General features: G+C 43.5%; 1 protein-coding gene across 1 annotated transcript in view; it reads left to right on the forward strand.

Moving 5' to 3' along the window:
- The window catches only part of FRMD4A (FERM domain containing 4A), a 217,830-nt gene that overhangs the window by 161,528 nt on the left and 39,237 nt on the right, over positions 1-17,065 (forward strand). Inside the window, exons 9-11 of the mRNA XM_009900274.2 lie at positions 1,232-1,297; positions 1,500-1,557; positions 3,249-3,335. Coding sequence (XP_009898576.2) covers positions 1,232-1,297; positions 1,500-1,557; positions 3,249-3,335 — 211 coding nt within the window. The remainder of the gene's footprint in view (positions 1-1,231; positions 1,298-1,499; positions 1,558-3,248; positions 3,336-17,065) is intronic.

Here is a 17,065-nt window from a genome sequence, read left to right on the forward strand (position 1 = left end):
CATAAAGAGCAAGAGAGTGGGGTTAAACCTGAGGACTTGAATATTCTGTCATGCAAATGTAACAGAGCTGGTCCTGCAGGCACTGCATTGCTAGAAGTTAGAGAAGAACCAAAGTCAGACCAGTCTGAAAGTATCAGGTGTGGAGGCTGTAATGATTTGTGTGGCTGTAGATTGAGAAGAGTCCTACTGAAATCACAGGAGAGTGCTGTGAACCTTTGAAAGGAGATGCTCATCCTATACTTTGCCATGCTACAACCTTGGTAGCACAGCTGTTCGTATGTATCTAATAGCTCTGGTTCTGTTTAAAAGTGAAATCACAAACATCTCTCAGTCTGTCATTGGCATCATTCTGATCTGCTCTTGCATGCTGAATGTCTAGTCTGTATAGATGAATGTCCAAGCATGCATGTACCAAACACACCTAGAACTGTTCTGTGACACAGAGGCCCACTGGTATAGAAGAGCATCCATCTATACTGTGAAATTCTTTCAGTCTCCACAGCAATGTTGGGAATAGGCCCTGGCCCATGCTAACTCCCAGGGCACAGCCAGGAATTGCCTGGGGGAATAAAGTCATCATAACCCAAAAGTCTGCAAAGGCACATCAGAACTTTAACAGCAAAGGGAACTAAGTCTGAGTGTGCCACAGTTCAATGTGTTGCTATAGACATTGCCTCTGTGTGCACTAGGACTTTATCTCCTTGCTGAGAGAGATTTCTTCAGAGTACTTCTACATGTGCACCTGTACATGATTTTGTGCAGTTGCAGTGAGGACTAATCTGTGAGGCTTGGGCTATTACAGGTCGTCAGTTTCTGAAACCTTCTCTAGCTTTCGGAGAACTTGGTAGGGTTGGAAAGAAGCTGCACCAGCTAGGGCAAAGCAGAGATTGAGCAGCTTCACACACATCTATTTTTCACACATTGTAAATATCATGGGAATCATTTGTAGGAAAGTAATGCAGAGAGGAAAAAAATCTGCATACATAGATACCATGTTTGTGAGTAAGAAAAGATGATTCCAGAAAGCCAGCTCCAGGAAATTAATTTTTATTCTTAGTCTGTGAGTCTGCCTTGTTTACCCTGGGCTCCATCAAATCCCCTTATCTAACACTTTTCATTGACATCTTTTGATTCCCTCAGACAGTAGCTGTGTTAACAGAATTATCTCTTCACCTTCTGACAAGATTCTTAGTCATGGTACTGCCATAACATAAAATATCTTCCTTTCCAGTGAGGATCGAGTCATTGAACATTACAAGAAACTAAATGGTCAGACAAGAGGTCAAGCAATTGTGAAGTAAGTGAACTTTTGGTGACCATTGTTTATCAGGAAGTGTTTATACTGGACTGTAAATACAATATGTAACTATGTCTTCCATCTCATCAAATGATTTATTTTTAAGTACTCATGTACTTAATTATTTAATAATTAATGCCTTTTTCTCAGATCATCCTATCAGCTTCCAAGACTTGTCATTCTTTTATGTGTTATTTTGCAGTTACATGAGCATTGTAGAATCCCTCCCAACATATGGAGTGCATTATTATGCAGTAAAGGTATGTGCTGCAAAAAAGGCTCAGTTCTTGAATTAAACTGTTTTTGGAGAGGGAGGGAGGGAGGGAGAGAGGGAGGGAGGGAGAGAGGAAGAGAGGGACAAATAACCATCCTGATTCCAGAATACAATACACTGCTACTAAAGTCTGGTTTCACTTCCTGTAGAAGAATAAATTTATTTTGACTCTGTAGTGAATGTTTGGTAAACACAGCTCCAAAGAGGAAAATCCTGCTCGTGTTGATAAGGCTCTTGCAGTCCTATTGTGCTGGAGATGTTCAGCCCACAAGCTGCAGCAAGCTCTGGAGATCAGACTGCTCCCAGTCAGCAACTAACTAGGGCCAGCCATGACCTCCAGACTGCAGAGATGTAGTTAGATGAATACAGATCTACCTATTTTATGCCAAATCATTGTCAAATACTCTACAGATAACACATTGCCCTCCGCAGACAGCTCTTCCCTTCTAATTATGTGGATTTCATGCAGGCATTCACAAAATCCCTTGTTCCTTTTGTCTTTTGTCACCAAATCTTCCACTCTCCTATTATTATTATTACTTCCTTGCCTAACTAGCTGAATGGAGTTGTTATTTTTTTAAAGTAGAGAAATCAATAAACATAAAGAAAGATAGGTCTGCACTCCCCAGAGTATATTCCCTCATTTATCACTCCTGAAGTTTTGATGTGTTTCATCGTTATCTCTCTGCACAGATCATACATGTGTAATGTCTTGCACACATGGGGTACCATAAAAACACAAGTATCTGACAGAACCTGTCTCAAGGAGAGGTGATTCTAGTCTGTTCCTGCTAATGTGTGGCATTTTGCCAAAAACATTAGCCTCATCTTTTGGCTGAGGTCAGGACGCCTCCAGCACCATTTGAATCCAGATCTCTTGGACTACTCAAGATCAAGAAAGATCTGGTGGATTGGGCTGGGTCTTCAAGCCTGTGAACACTGGAGAACTACCAAAGTGAACTTCCCATGATCAATACGTACTGATGAGCAGCAGCAAGGCAGCAAATACTGAACATAACAGGGTTTGCTTCAGCCCGATTGGGGGGTTGGGTTTTGGTTTACCCTGCCATCTTCTATCACATTAACAGAACAGATATAATTTCATTGAGGTCTCCAGTAAATTGCAAAGAGGCCAGTATCAGATATCAGCCATTACTCCATAAGGCCATTTTATTGCACACTCAGACAGAAAGCATTTGGGTCTGAGCCTGCCAGACCTTATCACTTGGTAGCTCTCAGATCCCATTGCTGCTGCATTTCCAAGATTAATGCTAAAATCTCTGCACATAATTCAAGTCAGCTGGGTGATTCGATTTCCTTCCTCTCCAATCTCTGAGTGTTCAGACTGAATAATTTACAAGGAAGAGAAAGAGGATTCACCCCTGCAAAAGGGACCCATGTCAAACCTCCTCACCTTCCCTGACAGCATTTTGAGTAACTTGATCACATGGTGATGCATTTAAAATGGTTTTATGTCATGGCCAAAAGCGAAGCAGATCTCTCCTAAACACCACAGAGCTTTGTGACTTGACAAAATTCAGCAGAGGTAAATTTAGCAGCACCCTGGACATTAACAGGTATTACTTAGGGACAAATCTTCACTTTGAATAACAACCTGGAAAATCTCCATCATTTCCCCATCTCATTTAATATCATTCCTTCTGTTTTCTCTTCCAGGACAAACAGGGAATTCCTTGGTGGTTAGGACTTAGCTACAAGGGGATTTTTCAATATGACTACCATGACAAAGTGAAACCAAGAAAGGTAAAGTGTTTACTTTCCTATCAAGGACTGGGCTTGCCAAGCATGTTATAGCTTGATTTGAGGGCGTGATATGTGCTAAATGCTGGCATTGATCCATGGGATTTTGAAGGATGTTGATTTTCTCTCAAACTTGTCTGAATGTCTGCAAAAATTAATGGACAGAAGTATCTTTTAATGTATTAAGTGTTGTGGCATGGGGGAGAAATAAGCAGCACTTAATCTTGCAATTTATGCTTCCTTTACGCATGGTTCATAAGACATATATGGGAAATGCAGGACTGCTGTGTGCTTCCATCCACTGGCTATGGCACAGGTTGAGCATGCTCAACCAACCCATGATAGTGTATTGTCAGGCCATAAATGGTCTGAGAGAGGCAGGGAAAAAGAAATAGGGAAACTTCTTCCATTTATTTAAAAAAAAAAAAAAAAAAAGCAGCATGGTTTTCCTGACAGCAGCATTACATTTGACAAGCAGCAGTTTCACTAACTGTCAAGCTGGCAGGGAAAGATAACTTTCATCACATGCCTGGGGAAAAAAAAAAGAAGTTTGTGCCAAGTGACTGATTTGAATAAGAACCTAACTTTGAAACATTTCACAAATTGAGGCATGGCATGCACAGATCTGATCATGAGCCTTGAGCTTGGTCAGTGACGACTAGCCATGCTGGTCTCTTTATTTGTATTTGCAGTGAGGCTTTCAGTGCATCTGAAAATCAGGATTTGTCTCAGTCCTTTCAAGTCATTTCAAATCCTTGAAAAATCCAGCTAAGGAACATCCTGTTCATTTGGGTGGAAGAATGTTTTGATCCCCTGAGCTCATCCTACTAGGCAGAACCATGTGTTCTGATTTTCCTACCTAGGATGCCATCTAATATAAAAAAGCTCACCTCTGAGCACGTCCTGCAGGTGGGCATACAGTCTGATAGCAGCAACACTTGTACTGCAAACCTTTGGAGATATCAGGAGGCAAGGTATTGGGCTTGTTTGCAGGCTGCAGAACAGGATGATTTGGATCAACCAGGCAGCTCTTCTGTGGATGCAAATGCTTCAATGCTGAATTTGTGCACTGCATTTCTCCTTGCATTTTCTCTGTGCCAAGGTTCCCTTTTCCTTTCTTTCATCTCTTCTGGTCACGTTCAAGCTGCACACTGCCTGGTGCTCACGGATAGCATCTTCTATTAAAATAAGCCAGATTTAAGGTTATGGTACAAAACAGCAGCAGCAGGAGGCAGTAGGAGACAATGGGTGCCTTGATGAACTTTTATTCACTGAAGGCCATTAATGGGAGGTTTTGTTAATTGAAGGAAAGGATGAGGACAGTAAGGAGGTCTTCACAGAGCATCTGTGCCCTCCAGTATTTGGGATCAATCATTACCTACAGGGCAAGCCATATTCACACATGACAGCTTAAAACACGTCTAGGCTAGGTGTTTGCACCCACATACCTGCATTAGTGCCAACCCTCCAGGGAAGAGATCCTTAAAAGATGCCTTCAGAATAAAAAAGAATGTCCTACCATGACAGCATTCATCCATTCACAGGCTATAGCAATTTCTATCAGTCCTGATGGGATAAGAGGGTTGGTGGAGAGCAGCAGAAGAAAGCAGAAAATAGGTCAGGTACTCTGAGAGAGGAGACAGATGTTTTCACTAGAATAGTCAAGCCTCCTTTCTCAACTTCTGTTTTCTCAGCCACACAGGGTGATCTTCTCTGTAGCACTGGTTTTAGAGTTTGATAACATCTTGGGCAGCCTTTATCTCTTTCCACTAATTTACCCCTCAAATCAGAGGCTGTAGGCATCTCCTACCCTTTTTCTGCAAGTGTAACCTTAAAATAGGGTGCAAATTTTCTCTTACTGGTTTGCTTTGTATGAAATCCAGGAGACCCAAACCAGTGCTGCTGCCTTATGTACAAATCACTGAGAACTTCTGTGGCTTAACAGAACTGGTCACAGATCTGGGAGGGAAGCTTGGGTGGGAAGGGAGAGCAGGAATTTCCAGGTTAGAATTTGTCCACTGCTATAATCCAGAGACCAAAGTAGTGAAAGGACAGCCTAGATGATAATTTCTCTGTTACAGGATGCTTGCAACCCCCATCTGTTAGTAGGGCTGTTCCAAAATACACAGCCTAAATCATAAACAGGGCTTGGATAGAGTGGCTGAGGTTTCATTATTTCTCCATCGAGTGCTTTTACCCTCTGTAGAGCAAGTAAAAAGACTTCTTACCCTACACAGGTGGTAAAACCCCTCTGGCGAGAGCAGCTCAACTGCCTCAGCAAGGTGCAATGTTTAATTCTCCACTAATTAGATTGTAAAATTGCCCTTGATAATCCTGGTATCTGGGAGCTTTCCTGCTCCCAGATTCATTTCACTATACCCGCATGGGCTGGTTTAAATCTTTGCTGTGCAAAGGCAGAGGGGTAAACCTTACTGAACTTTCTGCAAGGTAAAATTAGTGGGGGCAGGTGGAAAGAAATTGTGTCTCTTCTGATCTTTATTATTTTCTTCCTGCAACATTGCCAATGCCAGAAACAAACTGAAAAATTGCAATGGAAAAATAAATCTCCCTGGAAGAAACACAAGCAGAAAATTGTATCAAGAAACCAGCCAAAAACGAGACATACATATTAAATGCATGTAGAAAACTTGCTTGTCTTATAAGGGAGATTTAAATGGTTTTCTATTATGTCATCCTAGATAGATTTCCATGCTTATTGTCTTTGCAAGTAAAACTGTAACCCACACTAAGCAGTTGAACCTATCTCAGGCCATCCCATTAGCAGTCAGTCAAACCCACGTTGTTATTAAATTGCTGGAGTAAATCAGCCATGTGTCTCTAAAAAACTAACTAGATTTGTCAGCAAGCTGGGTGCATCTGGAAAGCAGGATTGAGGCCAATGCAGGGCCAGAATCTGATCATGCTTGTGCTATTACTACTCAGGCATAAGTCCTCCAGCATCACTGGGAATGTGGCTGAGATGGGTATCTGGCACCTAGTCCAAGGTGGTTCAGATGGGAATGCAGGGCTATTAAACTGGAATGCAGCTGGGCTGCAGAGCCTGATTTGACTCCATGCTTCTATTTTTATGTTCCTTCCTGCCTATGCTTGAATTCTATGGGAGCCCTGAAGCTACTCAAAACCATCACTCTGAGCCTTACCGTTCTCCTTTCTGCTCTCTCCTGAAAGTTCAGGGGCTAGCTTACAGATTCAGGAAGCCCTGCTAAAGGCTTCCTCATGAATGTTGCCTTTTCAAACTTGGATCTGGGCTGTATCAGTTACGATCTGACAGCTGTTCATTCTTAGATATTAAATAAATGCACAAGTTTCAGTATACCCACAAAATCCATCAGTGCATTTGGACAAGGAGAATGGATTTTTAAGTGTGTCCTGCCAAACACATGCTGAGGCATTCAGAAGTTTAGCAGTGGCTTGCAGAACCAGTGTCATTTTTACAGCAGCAACCCACAATATCCAGGATGGGCAGAAGCCATCTCCTTATGTGTCAGACTTGGCTTCCCTGTGAAGAGAAAAGGTCCATCAAGGTTTGGGTTTCTAAAAAAAGCACAACAAAAAGTAGTCATTGTCTTGCAGGGCTTTACCCACCTTGGGTCAGCACCTCCAATATTCATGATAAACCAAATTCTCTGCGGCCAGATCTTCAGACAGGATGTGCCAGTACCATGCTCCACAAGCTGCTCAGGATGTAGTGACCAAAACCACCGTTTTCAGAGAAGGGTCATTGGGGTTTGTTCTTTTGCCTGCAATGCAGAGCAATTGGAAAGACAGAGCAAGGCACTGCAGGCCCCCATGAGGCTGTATTGTCTGTGAGTGGTGTTTTTTCATTTTAGCCATCAGGTAGGGATGTAACTCCACTCCATCCCCAGAGACCTGTGCATGAAGCAGAAGCAGCACAGCCTGGACCTGTGAGACCAGCGTGCCCAAGCAGTTGTAGTAGCACTAGGCATGTCTGTTCTGCTGGTTTTCCCACTGACTTAAGAGCCCAAAGGCATCTTCTAGTGCACACAGTTTAAGGATTAGTAAACATTTAACTCCAAGCTGAAGAATGAATGATTAACAAAGTCAGCCAAAGGACTTCCATATGGCAAATAAACAGACAGAGGTATTGTTTAACTTGTCACCTAAAATAAAATAACCTTAAAGGAGAGTGCGGCGGCATTCAGTTGTTTTGCAAGAAGCACTTCTATGTAGTGTTATCTCATTTTTTTCCACAGAAAGCTAGTGGCAACAAAATGTAAGGTGAACCTTTTTCTCAGACTCAACAACATTATCACTGTTTGCATTCTCTGGTTGACTGAAGAGAACCTGAGGGGATTAAAGAGTTTTGGAAACAAGACAAAATGTGAGGCATCCTGAAACTCAACTGTAGCTTGACAAACTTTTCTTTGTGATAGCCAAACATCAGCTTCTGTCATTTCTTTCCAGCTTTAGCATTTCTCTGAGATGAAATGAGTCATGCTATGAAAACACTCTGTCCGTTTTTATAACATCTCCACAATGCTTTATGGATTCTCATTACAGAAGAATTTAATTTGTATTAATTAATACTGTTGTGAATCCAAACCAACAGTAATGGATTGACTTCTGTTTTAAACACATAAGACCATGGTCTGGGTTGGACCCATCCCACCAAGCAATACCAAGCACAAGTAAAATCAGTAGCTTTGAGTGTCTGATCAGAGAGAAACCACCTGCTTGTCAACAGCATGAGCAAAGTATTCAGCACATTAATTGTGTCCAGAAAGTGAAAGATTGCTGTGTGATAACACCTGGCCTTTTCCAAACAACAAGAGATAGAGTCAACTTTCCCAACTCCAGAGGCAAAATGAGGTATTTACACAGGAGGAGCAATAACCTAATTAAGAGATGCTTTATTGCAGAACAAATAGAGATCCTCTCTGCTTTAGGGCATAATGAAGCATTGTGAAGTCAGTAATTGCACTGATGGAGTGGTTAAACTTGTGCTTCCTGTGGTGAAGGAATGACAGACCAGTAACTTAAAAACCCATAAAGCAGGGATTGATGTGAAATGGATAGAATCTGGTGAACGATGGGGAAGAGGAAGCTGACAAATTTTTCTCTATCCTGACTGATCATAGAACATGGGGACAGTCAAAAAGGCAAAAAACCTGTGACATTCAAATCACTTACAGGGAGACCAATTCAACTGCATAACTTCTTGCTACATGATACAACAGAGGTCATGAGCTTTGAAGGGTTGAAGATAGGACCAAAAGTGTGATGCTCTGTCCACAGTTTTAACATTTAATTGGTTGGTTTTGAACAGGAGAGGTGATAACACATCATGTCCAAGGAGCGTGTTTGATTTGGCAGAAAGCTGGTTTCTGTTGTCAGAGGCACAGAGCATGTGTAATACTCCTTACTGGCATGCCACTGAGCCACAGGATATACTCACAGAGAGCTGCCCTTTCTCTAGAGCATCCAGAATCAAGTGAGATCAGAGACAATATAAGTGGGCTCTTCATGGAATGGCATAATTTCTTAGGACCTTTGCAAATATCATAGCATTGCAGACAGGGATAAAAGATTTCAAATTTGCAAATGGTACAAGAGGAGCAGAAAACATTTCCAGGAAATACTGGCTTAAAAGATAGTGGAATCTCAGTGGCATTGCTGTAATAAATTATTCACTAGGATTAGCTGACTGTTAAGGACTACCTGCTGACTACTTCTGGTCAGCACTTTTATTTCTTTTCCCCTTGCTGATCATTCATGCTCTTTGGATTATGGACTTGGCTGAAAACTGAACCAGTCTTCAGGTCACAGTGGGTTCAGCTCATTTTATAGTGCAGTAATTCAGTCTGGGTTTTGTATTTGGAAATGTGGAGCACTGGAGGTGTGAGACATACAAAGCAAAGATCCCTACCATGCTCTTTCTTCTCACAGAAGGAAGTTGCTCACCCAGTTTCCTTCCATATCAAAATGTAAAACCGAGACTGTGGCTGATGAAGAGCAGCCATAGTTTCAGCCCTCTGCTGAAATGTCTTATTCCATACCTGTTACACAGGAGACCATGTTCTCACAAGCACCTGGTTTTGCTGCTGCTTGCATTGGATTTGGTGTGTCTACCATCCATCACCAGGCTCTTCCCCTTTCAGTACCTACAACTCTGTGCCTTACCGCTGCACTTCACTATGCCAGATAGTATGTCAGAGCACTTGGGCTAGAAAGCAGGGTTTTGTTCTTCACACTGAGGATTTCTTTGGGACATGGCTGGACATGCCACTGGGCTGTCATTCAGTGAACATGGCTTTTGGCAGCAGTAGCAGCTGAAGTGGCCCTCACCACCTTCCTCACCCATTCAAGCCTGCCACCACTGCTTGTTCCCTCTCCTAGACCCTTTCCTCAGTCATGCTGGCATAATTATGTGGCTGGGAAGGAAACTGCTCCAGAGAAGGGATCAGACCTCAGCAAAACCCAGCCAAAAATGTGGTAATTTTTAACCTCCCAATCCCATTCACTGTCTGGCCCACCATCAGTATCCTACAGCACAGCTAAAAGAGCTGGGTATGGGTGCAGGCTGCATAACTTACTGCAGACACAGAAAGAAACTGCCATTAACCTACACAGTAGCTTTATGGAGCAAGACAAGGGGTTCCATAGCTTGGAACAAGATGGAAGGTATTTGACTGCATGGAATTTGCCATGGTTGAACAAGGATGAATTAACATTTTGAGTTATTATCACCACTTCTTCTCTTTCACAGACAAACTAGTAAAAGCTTGCTTCAGCTGTTTCTCCCAAACAGGGCTGATCTCAGACCACCAGGTAGATTGTCTATGTAAAACAGCTTCTTAAAATCATAGAATAGTTATCCTCATTTTCCATTATCCAGGTAAATAAGTAGCTTGATCAACTCTAATGCTTGTAAACATTAATCTATAATCTAAGGCACCACTGTTTTATAAAGAAAATAGCATTATTGTGGTGTTTTGGTGTATGTGTACTGTGGTGATACTATCAGGCATAGAGTCCCCAGGGCTTTCTGTAAGAATGTACACTCACAAAGGCTACAGCATGACATTCCATCCCCTGATCCAGCCATGTCAAGCCCATGGCTACCATTAAATATAGGAGTAGTCCCTTGCTCTAACTGCTTTGTCATATTCCAGTCTCAAAGTGTAATTGTCTATAAAAGCAGCAGCCAAGTCTTACATGATTCTGCAGTGCACAGCAGGAACTTCAACAAGGCACAAAGACAATCACTCTGATAGGACAAAGTGAAACAAATTGGACCTCAGTGCCCTGGAGTTAGGGTGGAGATCTGGAGTGAGACTGAAACCTCTTCAAGCACTTGTGCTTGGCTCTAATGTGGCAGCAGGCTCCCCACGTGCCCCACCCTCCTCAAATGCTGTCTCTTAGATCATCAGGACTCTGCTCCAGAGGCCTGAACACTTCTATCACCAGATGAAGCCAGGCAGAGACCCAGGTATTCAGTGGCTACAAATATGAGGCATCTTTAAGTCAGTGGCATGGGCAGGAGGCTCAGAAGGTCAGGCATTACAGATCATTGCCATGTATGTGGGATTGCCGCATATCATATGGGGGCAGCCTGTATGAGGACATCCAACATCACAGGAGTGCTTTTAGTCACACAACAGGACCATGTAGCACTTGGACAAGGGGCAAAGGTTTTAAGCAAGAGAAGGGTAAATTTAGATTGGACATTAAGAAGAAGTTCTTTCCTAGGGTGGTAGCGCAGGGAGGTGGTAGAGGCCCCATCCCTAGAGACACTCAAGGTCAAGCTTTATGGGGCTCTGAGTACCCAGATCTCGTTGAGGATGTCCCTGCTTACTGCAGGGAGATTGGACTAGATGACCCCTAAAGGTCCCTTCCAACCCAAACCATTCTATAATTCTATGATTCTATGTGTGTTCATGGTTGTAGCAGTGTGGGGTGTGGATGGTGGTTCCTGTGTTTTGGTCCCAAGATATAGAAGTGCTTTAGTCATGCTACTAGAGAAGACAACAAGATCCTTATGAAAAAAAGTAGCAGGAATGGTGGGTGGCATAAATTATTCATAGGTTATAGGCTTAGCATTCTTTATCTAATACATAGTATATTACATCAGAAAGGAGAGATCGTCAATGCAGAAATATCTAGGCACTTTGATTTGCTTGCAGAGGATAAAAGGCAGAAAAATTAACTTACAAGAATCAGGGGGAAAAAATGTTCTCCATCGACCTATTTATTTGGACACATTCAGCATGTGACATCAATGTAATATCCAACAGCATCTACCAGATGTAGATGTGCAGGGAAGGTGGATTCAGCTGTATATAAGTCAAAGACTGATCTCCCAGTCTGTATACAGTTACAGACACAAATACCAAGCTGCATTATGTAGACAAATAGTGCTTTGTCCAGTTCTTCCTTCTGTGATCTGATGCTTTTCTGCCTCTCTGAGCCAATAAATCATTTTGAAATTTAATAGGGAATTGTCTCTTCATAATGGAGATGAATGCAGAGTGGTGATTACATAGATCTAGACACAATTTCTGTTTGGTCAAGCCAGAAATATCTGTTGGGGTGGTGTGGTCCCATGAGAACAGCACACAGTAAAAGGGATCTCAAATTGGACCAGAAATTGTTTGTCTGTTTGGCAAAAAAAAGAGTCCTGAAGCCTGAGGGGAAGAATTAATTAGATAGTGAGCTGGGATTGCTGACAGACTCTGAAAGTCCTGCTTAGCCAAGTCGCTCTCTCATTCCATGGCAGGAGGACGGCAAGCCTCTGGGAAGATCACTGGTGTGGTTGTTTCCCAGATCAAATTGCACAGGAAACCTTTTCACTGTTTTGTTTTGTTTTGGAACTGAATGAACAACGACAACAAAAAATACCCCAAACTAACAGAAATACAGGAATTAATGGAAGTGTGGCAGGATGGAAGGCTAAATTATGGTGCAGCCGCATCTCATGTCCCGGGGCACCTTCAGCAACAGGTCACACTAATTCACAGGTGACAACCCACAGAAATCTCTTGGTAAATCTGCCCCTGAAACAAGAGCCCATTTGTTTAAGCTAAGATGGTGCTGCTCTGCATGGACCAAATCCCTCCTCATTCACTCAACTAGTTTGACAGAGGTATGATTGATGGCAGCAGGGTTGGCTTGAGGCAGAACACAAATCCATGTCCGGAAACCACGGTCCCACTGAAATCACTGGGACAAAACTGCCATTGACTATGCTGGAGCTGTGATTTTCATAGAGGTTAAGACCAAAAAGGGACTGTTCATAACCTACCCCCTGACCTCCTGCATAACTCAACCCCTAGAATTTTGCTTACTGGTTTGTTCAGTAGAGTGAATTATATTTCTGAAGAGGAATTTTTTTATTACATTTGTTTTGCCTTTAAACTGCAAAACAAGGGTTGGGAGTTTGTAGTTTCATGCATATACTGTCATTGGTTAGTTCCTTTGTTTAGTACCAGTTTTAGGACTGGGATGTCATCCAGGGTTGGCCCTTGCCCCTAGCATAGGCAATGGAAGGGGTTTCATTTTGGGCTGTTAGAAATGTGCCACATTATTTCCCTGCCTTTCCTAAAAGCCTTTCAAAAGCATTCAGCCTGGGTGATAATCTATACATTTCTGCATAGTCTGATTTAGCAAGGCATTAATCATCTCTGAAGCTGCAAGACTCGAAGAACTGGGAGACATCATACAGGTCACTGAGTCCAACAGCAATTACAGTTGGTCATTTGTTAGATGCTTAGAATTAAAGAAAGGGCCAACTTCAATTAAATCAGGGACCGCTTCAGAGTTTGATCAGGTTAGTGTTTGTCATCCTTCACTGATTGCTGTGGGTTTGAGGGTCTTTTTATATATCTAGTCAGAATTTCCCTTGCTGCAGCCCAGCAACCTGTGTCCATAGTCTTGTATACATTTAATGAAGACCTCTGAGAAAAGTCTTTCACTATCTCCTTTGTAACCCCCCTTTAGGTCAACAACAAGAGCAGTAGATCCTGCTGGTAGATCCTCTGTAGACTTCTGCAAACCATTTCATTCTGAACAGCCACCAAGCCTGATATCTGAAACCCCTGAGAGTGTATGCAGCACTGAGTAACCCCATTCTGCTTTTGGTCCATCTCAGGTCCTTCATGTGAAGACATGCACACAGGAAAGGGAAAGAAAACAAGACACCAAATACCTGGGCATTCATATCTGGTTCTTAATAGACACAATGCAAAGCAGTTCACACTGTCCCCACAGGGTCATCCAGCCACAGTGCATGCTGTCCAGTTCAGTGCCAAGTCCAGCTCTTTTGGCACAGAAAGCAGAAGACAATATCAAGGACCCAGTACCTCAACCCCAGGATAGAGAAGCTTGAAAATGATTCCAAAATGTTCTATTTGGGCATGTTTCTCTATGAAACATAATTCAGAGGGCACTATGTCTCAACCACCAGTTCTGCCCTTCAGCCACCCTCTGTTTATTCTATGTATTCTATGTATTCTATGTATGTCTTGTCCTTCAGCCATAGGCCAACACAGGAGACGGCAAAAGCCTCATTGCTGCCAAGGGTTTCCAAATGTATGGCATGGTCCCTCTGATCGGTGTTCAGACAAGGCTTCCCAAGCACAAAAACACAGAGCAAAGCCCAGTGCCTAGCACAGACTGACTCAGCTCCCAACACCTCAGTGAAGTCCAGGTCACCCAGGACATGAGTGACCAAGCCAGAAACACTCCTGTGTGTCATTCACAAAACACCCTCCCTTCTTTATCAGGAGTCTCTGGCATTGTTCAGATGCTTTCATGTTGACCCTACCTCCTGCTGTGTGCAGACACCACCACACCAGCCCCATGGTCAGTAAAAATGATAAAGACTTTCTTCAGACTCACATGGCTGAAAAGCTTGCAGGTCCCTGGGCCTCCTCCCCTCTAGATTCAGCTTAATTAGGGAGCTGCCAGCAGACTACAAGTGTGCTCACAAAAGAAGCTTGCAATCTGAAGGGCTTTGACTGCAGCTCTCTATAATTAGTCACAAACATCTAGTACCTGGCAAGCATGCCTGTCTCTTGGAAGGGGATTCCAATGAGAAAATTCCTGTAGCTTGCACCTGAATTCTCCACAGTGCACCATGCAGCACTCAGATCTCTCCCCTGGCTCCTTTTCTAAGCTGCCAGCTTTGCAGAAAAGCCATTTCTGGCACTTTGCTTCTTCACCATAGCCTCCCCACCCACCACAACATATTTTAAACAGTACACATGGTCCAATGGGGAACAATTTTTCCCTCCAGCATATGTGAGTTGATAAGCTGTCTAGAAAATTCAAGTGCTAGTGTTGAGTCCGGTTTTATTGACATGATGGAACAGAGCCCATGGTGGGAATAGTTCCCCCAGAGGAGAAGGGAATAAGGGTAATTATTTTCTTCTCTTTGAGTAGCCCCTTTCCCTTCCACATGCATGTGGGAGTGTGCAGCTGTGCTCTAAAGCCAGTCTCAGAGAGACTTCCTGAAGTGTCTACAGAAGATTAAATGATCTCATGTGCAGCCTGTAATGATGGCCACTACCAAAAATTGTTCCCATCTGAAAGCTGCCCAGTGCTGCATGATCTGAAATGGACTGCTGACCTCAGACAAGATCCCAGTGGGCAAACCACCACATCACAGAAACTCAGTGCACCGCAAGCACCACTAATTGTCTCCTTGTTTGTAAGCTCTGAGTGAAGGCAGCTACTCAAAGGCTGGGGAGCTCTGTTCTCAGCTTCTATTACTAAATGACTTTCTCCTAAGCCTCATTTGCAGTGTGTTAAGGGAGATGCTCTCCCAGTCCCTGCTGTGAGGTACCATTTGTCATTATACCCCTAATAAACTCCAGTAAAGACAATATGAATTGTACCACCCACAACGGCAGACGTTGGGTTTAGTCCTGCAAATTAATCAAACATGATCGTAAGTCAAATAACCCAAAACTAGATGCAGCCTCAGTACAGGAAGAGGTGAACCTGCCTGAGCATGGCAGCATTGACTCAGACTAGCCCCAAACCAGCACACATCTGTTGTTGATGCATTTCCACAAGGCTGTTGAAATTACAACCAGCTCCCTGCTGTGGCTCTTATTCCCCAGCGAAGGCTGCAAGCACCAGTGTGGCAAAAGGATCTTGATGGGTAAAAATTATGCTTCCATTTAAGAAGACCTACTAATGGCACCTTGTGCATCTGTCACTGCATTAACAACATCAATTTGAAATTACGTAAGCTCAGCAACTGGTGAAAGGAACGGCTTGCTGACATTAGGTCTGGCTGAAGGGAGATCTTAGGCTTTGTTCCTCCCTGAGGGCTTGTGACTGGCTAACAGAAAAATAGATTCTTTCTTGTGGGTATTCACAGTTTTGAATAGTGTATTCCTTATGTATAGGAAGGTTGGTATCTCTCACATCAATGTGGGCAAGAGGAATGGGAGGTTGCAGAATAGTATCAGTGGAGCAAACGGAGTGTAGAACATGGGCCATGGGAAAAAAAAGACACAAACTCAGGTTATGGGGTCAATTTCACACCCTACCTCCCAAGAGGCTGGATTTACCTCCTTCAGCACCCTGCCCAGAAAAACAAAGAAACAAAATACAAAGATTCAGTGATCTAGGAAGCTGCTCAGGTGCCCAAAACATGGGTGTCTAATGTCATTTTAGGCACTGGTAGTGATCCAAGTCATCTGTGTGGGGCTGGCAGATGTGGTACCAGACCCTCCTGGGGCAGCAGCCAGGGTAGGGGACCCCAGGGCACAGAAAATGGCACTTGATGCCTGCGTTCAGGCATTTGAACAGCTCCCCCAGCGTCCTGTATGTTTGGACAGTTGGAGTTAATCATCGAAGGGAAACAGAGCTGCAGTGAACAAACTGAGCATGGTGAGGTTTGGTAGCAGAGAGGACAAAGTAGGAATGGATCCAAGCACAGGGGACAGTCCTGCAGAGTTTGAGGGAGGAGGATGTGAAGGAGAGCGTCCAAGGAGAGCAGCTGCCAGCAGCTTCAAAAAGGGTTTCAAATTCCTTCTGCACCACACTCTAGTTTAGTCAGAAATGACAACAGGGGACCCAGGGACAGAGTGATATTTTCTGAAGGGTGTGATCTGCTGTTTTTTCAGACTCTTATGTGTTCCACATGTCTGAGTGCCTCCCAAACAGCCCTCTGCACATGCCGTGCTGCACGACCACATCACCCTCCCCGTCTTGTGGAGGGGCATCTGGAAGCACAGAGGGATGATTTTGGCAGCCCACATGGCACTCTCAGGCTTGACCCTAGTTGTTGTCTGTGGGAGTTTAGACCCCAAACTTCCTTTTTGTGCCTTTGAAGCTGGGTGATTGTAGAGGAGACAGACTTCACTTCAGGCCTCAGCTCCCAGCTTAACCCTTTCACCCCCTGTCTATTCTGCCTCAGTGGGTAAAACAGCAAGTACTTCTGCACTTTGCTTGGTGGTTAAAACTTTTATTGGAGATTAATTTTTCCAGTGGATGAATAAAATAATCCCCTAAAGACACCCCTTCAAGCTTCCCAGCCCTCCTGGCCTCCTTCCTCTCCCCATACCTCTCTGCAATGCAGAAAGCCCAAGAGTATGGAGCAGCTCAGTGCCTGCCTTTCACCACCCTTCCTTCCAAACAGCTCATAAGAGAAAAAAAAACCCACCTCTTGGCTGGAAACTTTTACAAACACAAATATTTTTAGTTTTGCTGCACTGAAATACTAGTGAGGAGAACACTTT

Source organism: Dryobates pubescens, chromosome Z (assembly GCF_014839835.1).
Source record: "Dryobates pubescens isolate bDryPub1 chromosome Z, bDryPub1.pri, whole genome shotgun sequence".
Lineage (NCBI taxonomy): Eukaryota > Metazoa > Chordata > Aves > Piciformes > Picidae > Dryobates > Dryobates pubescens.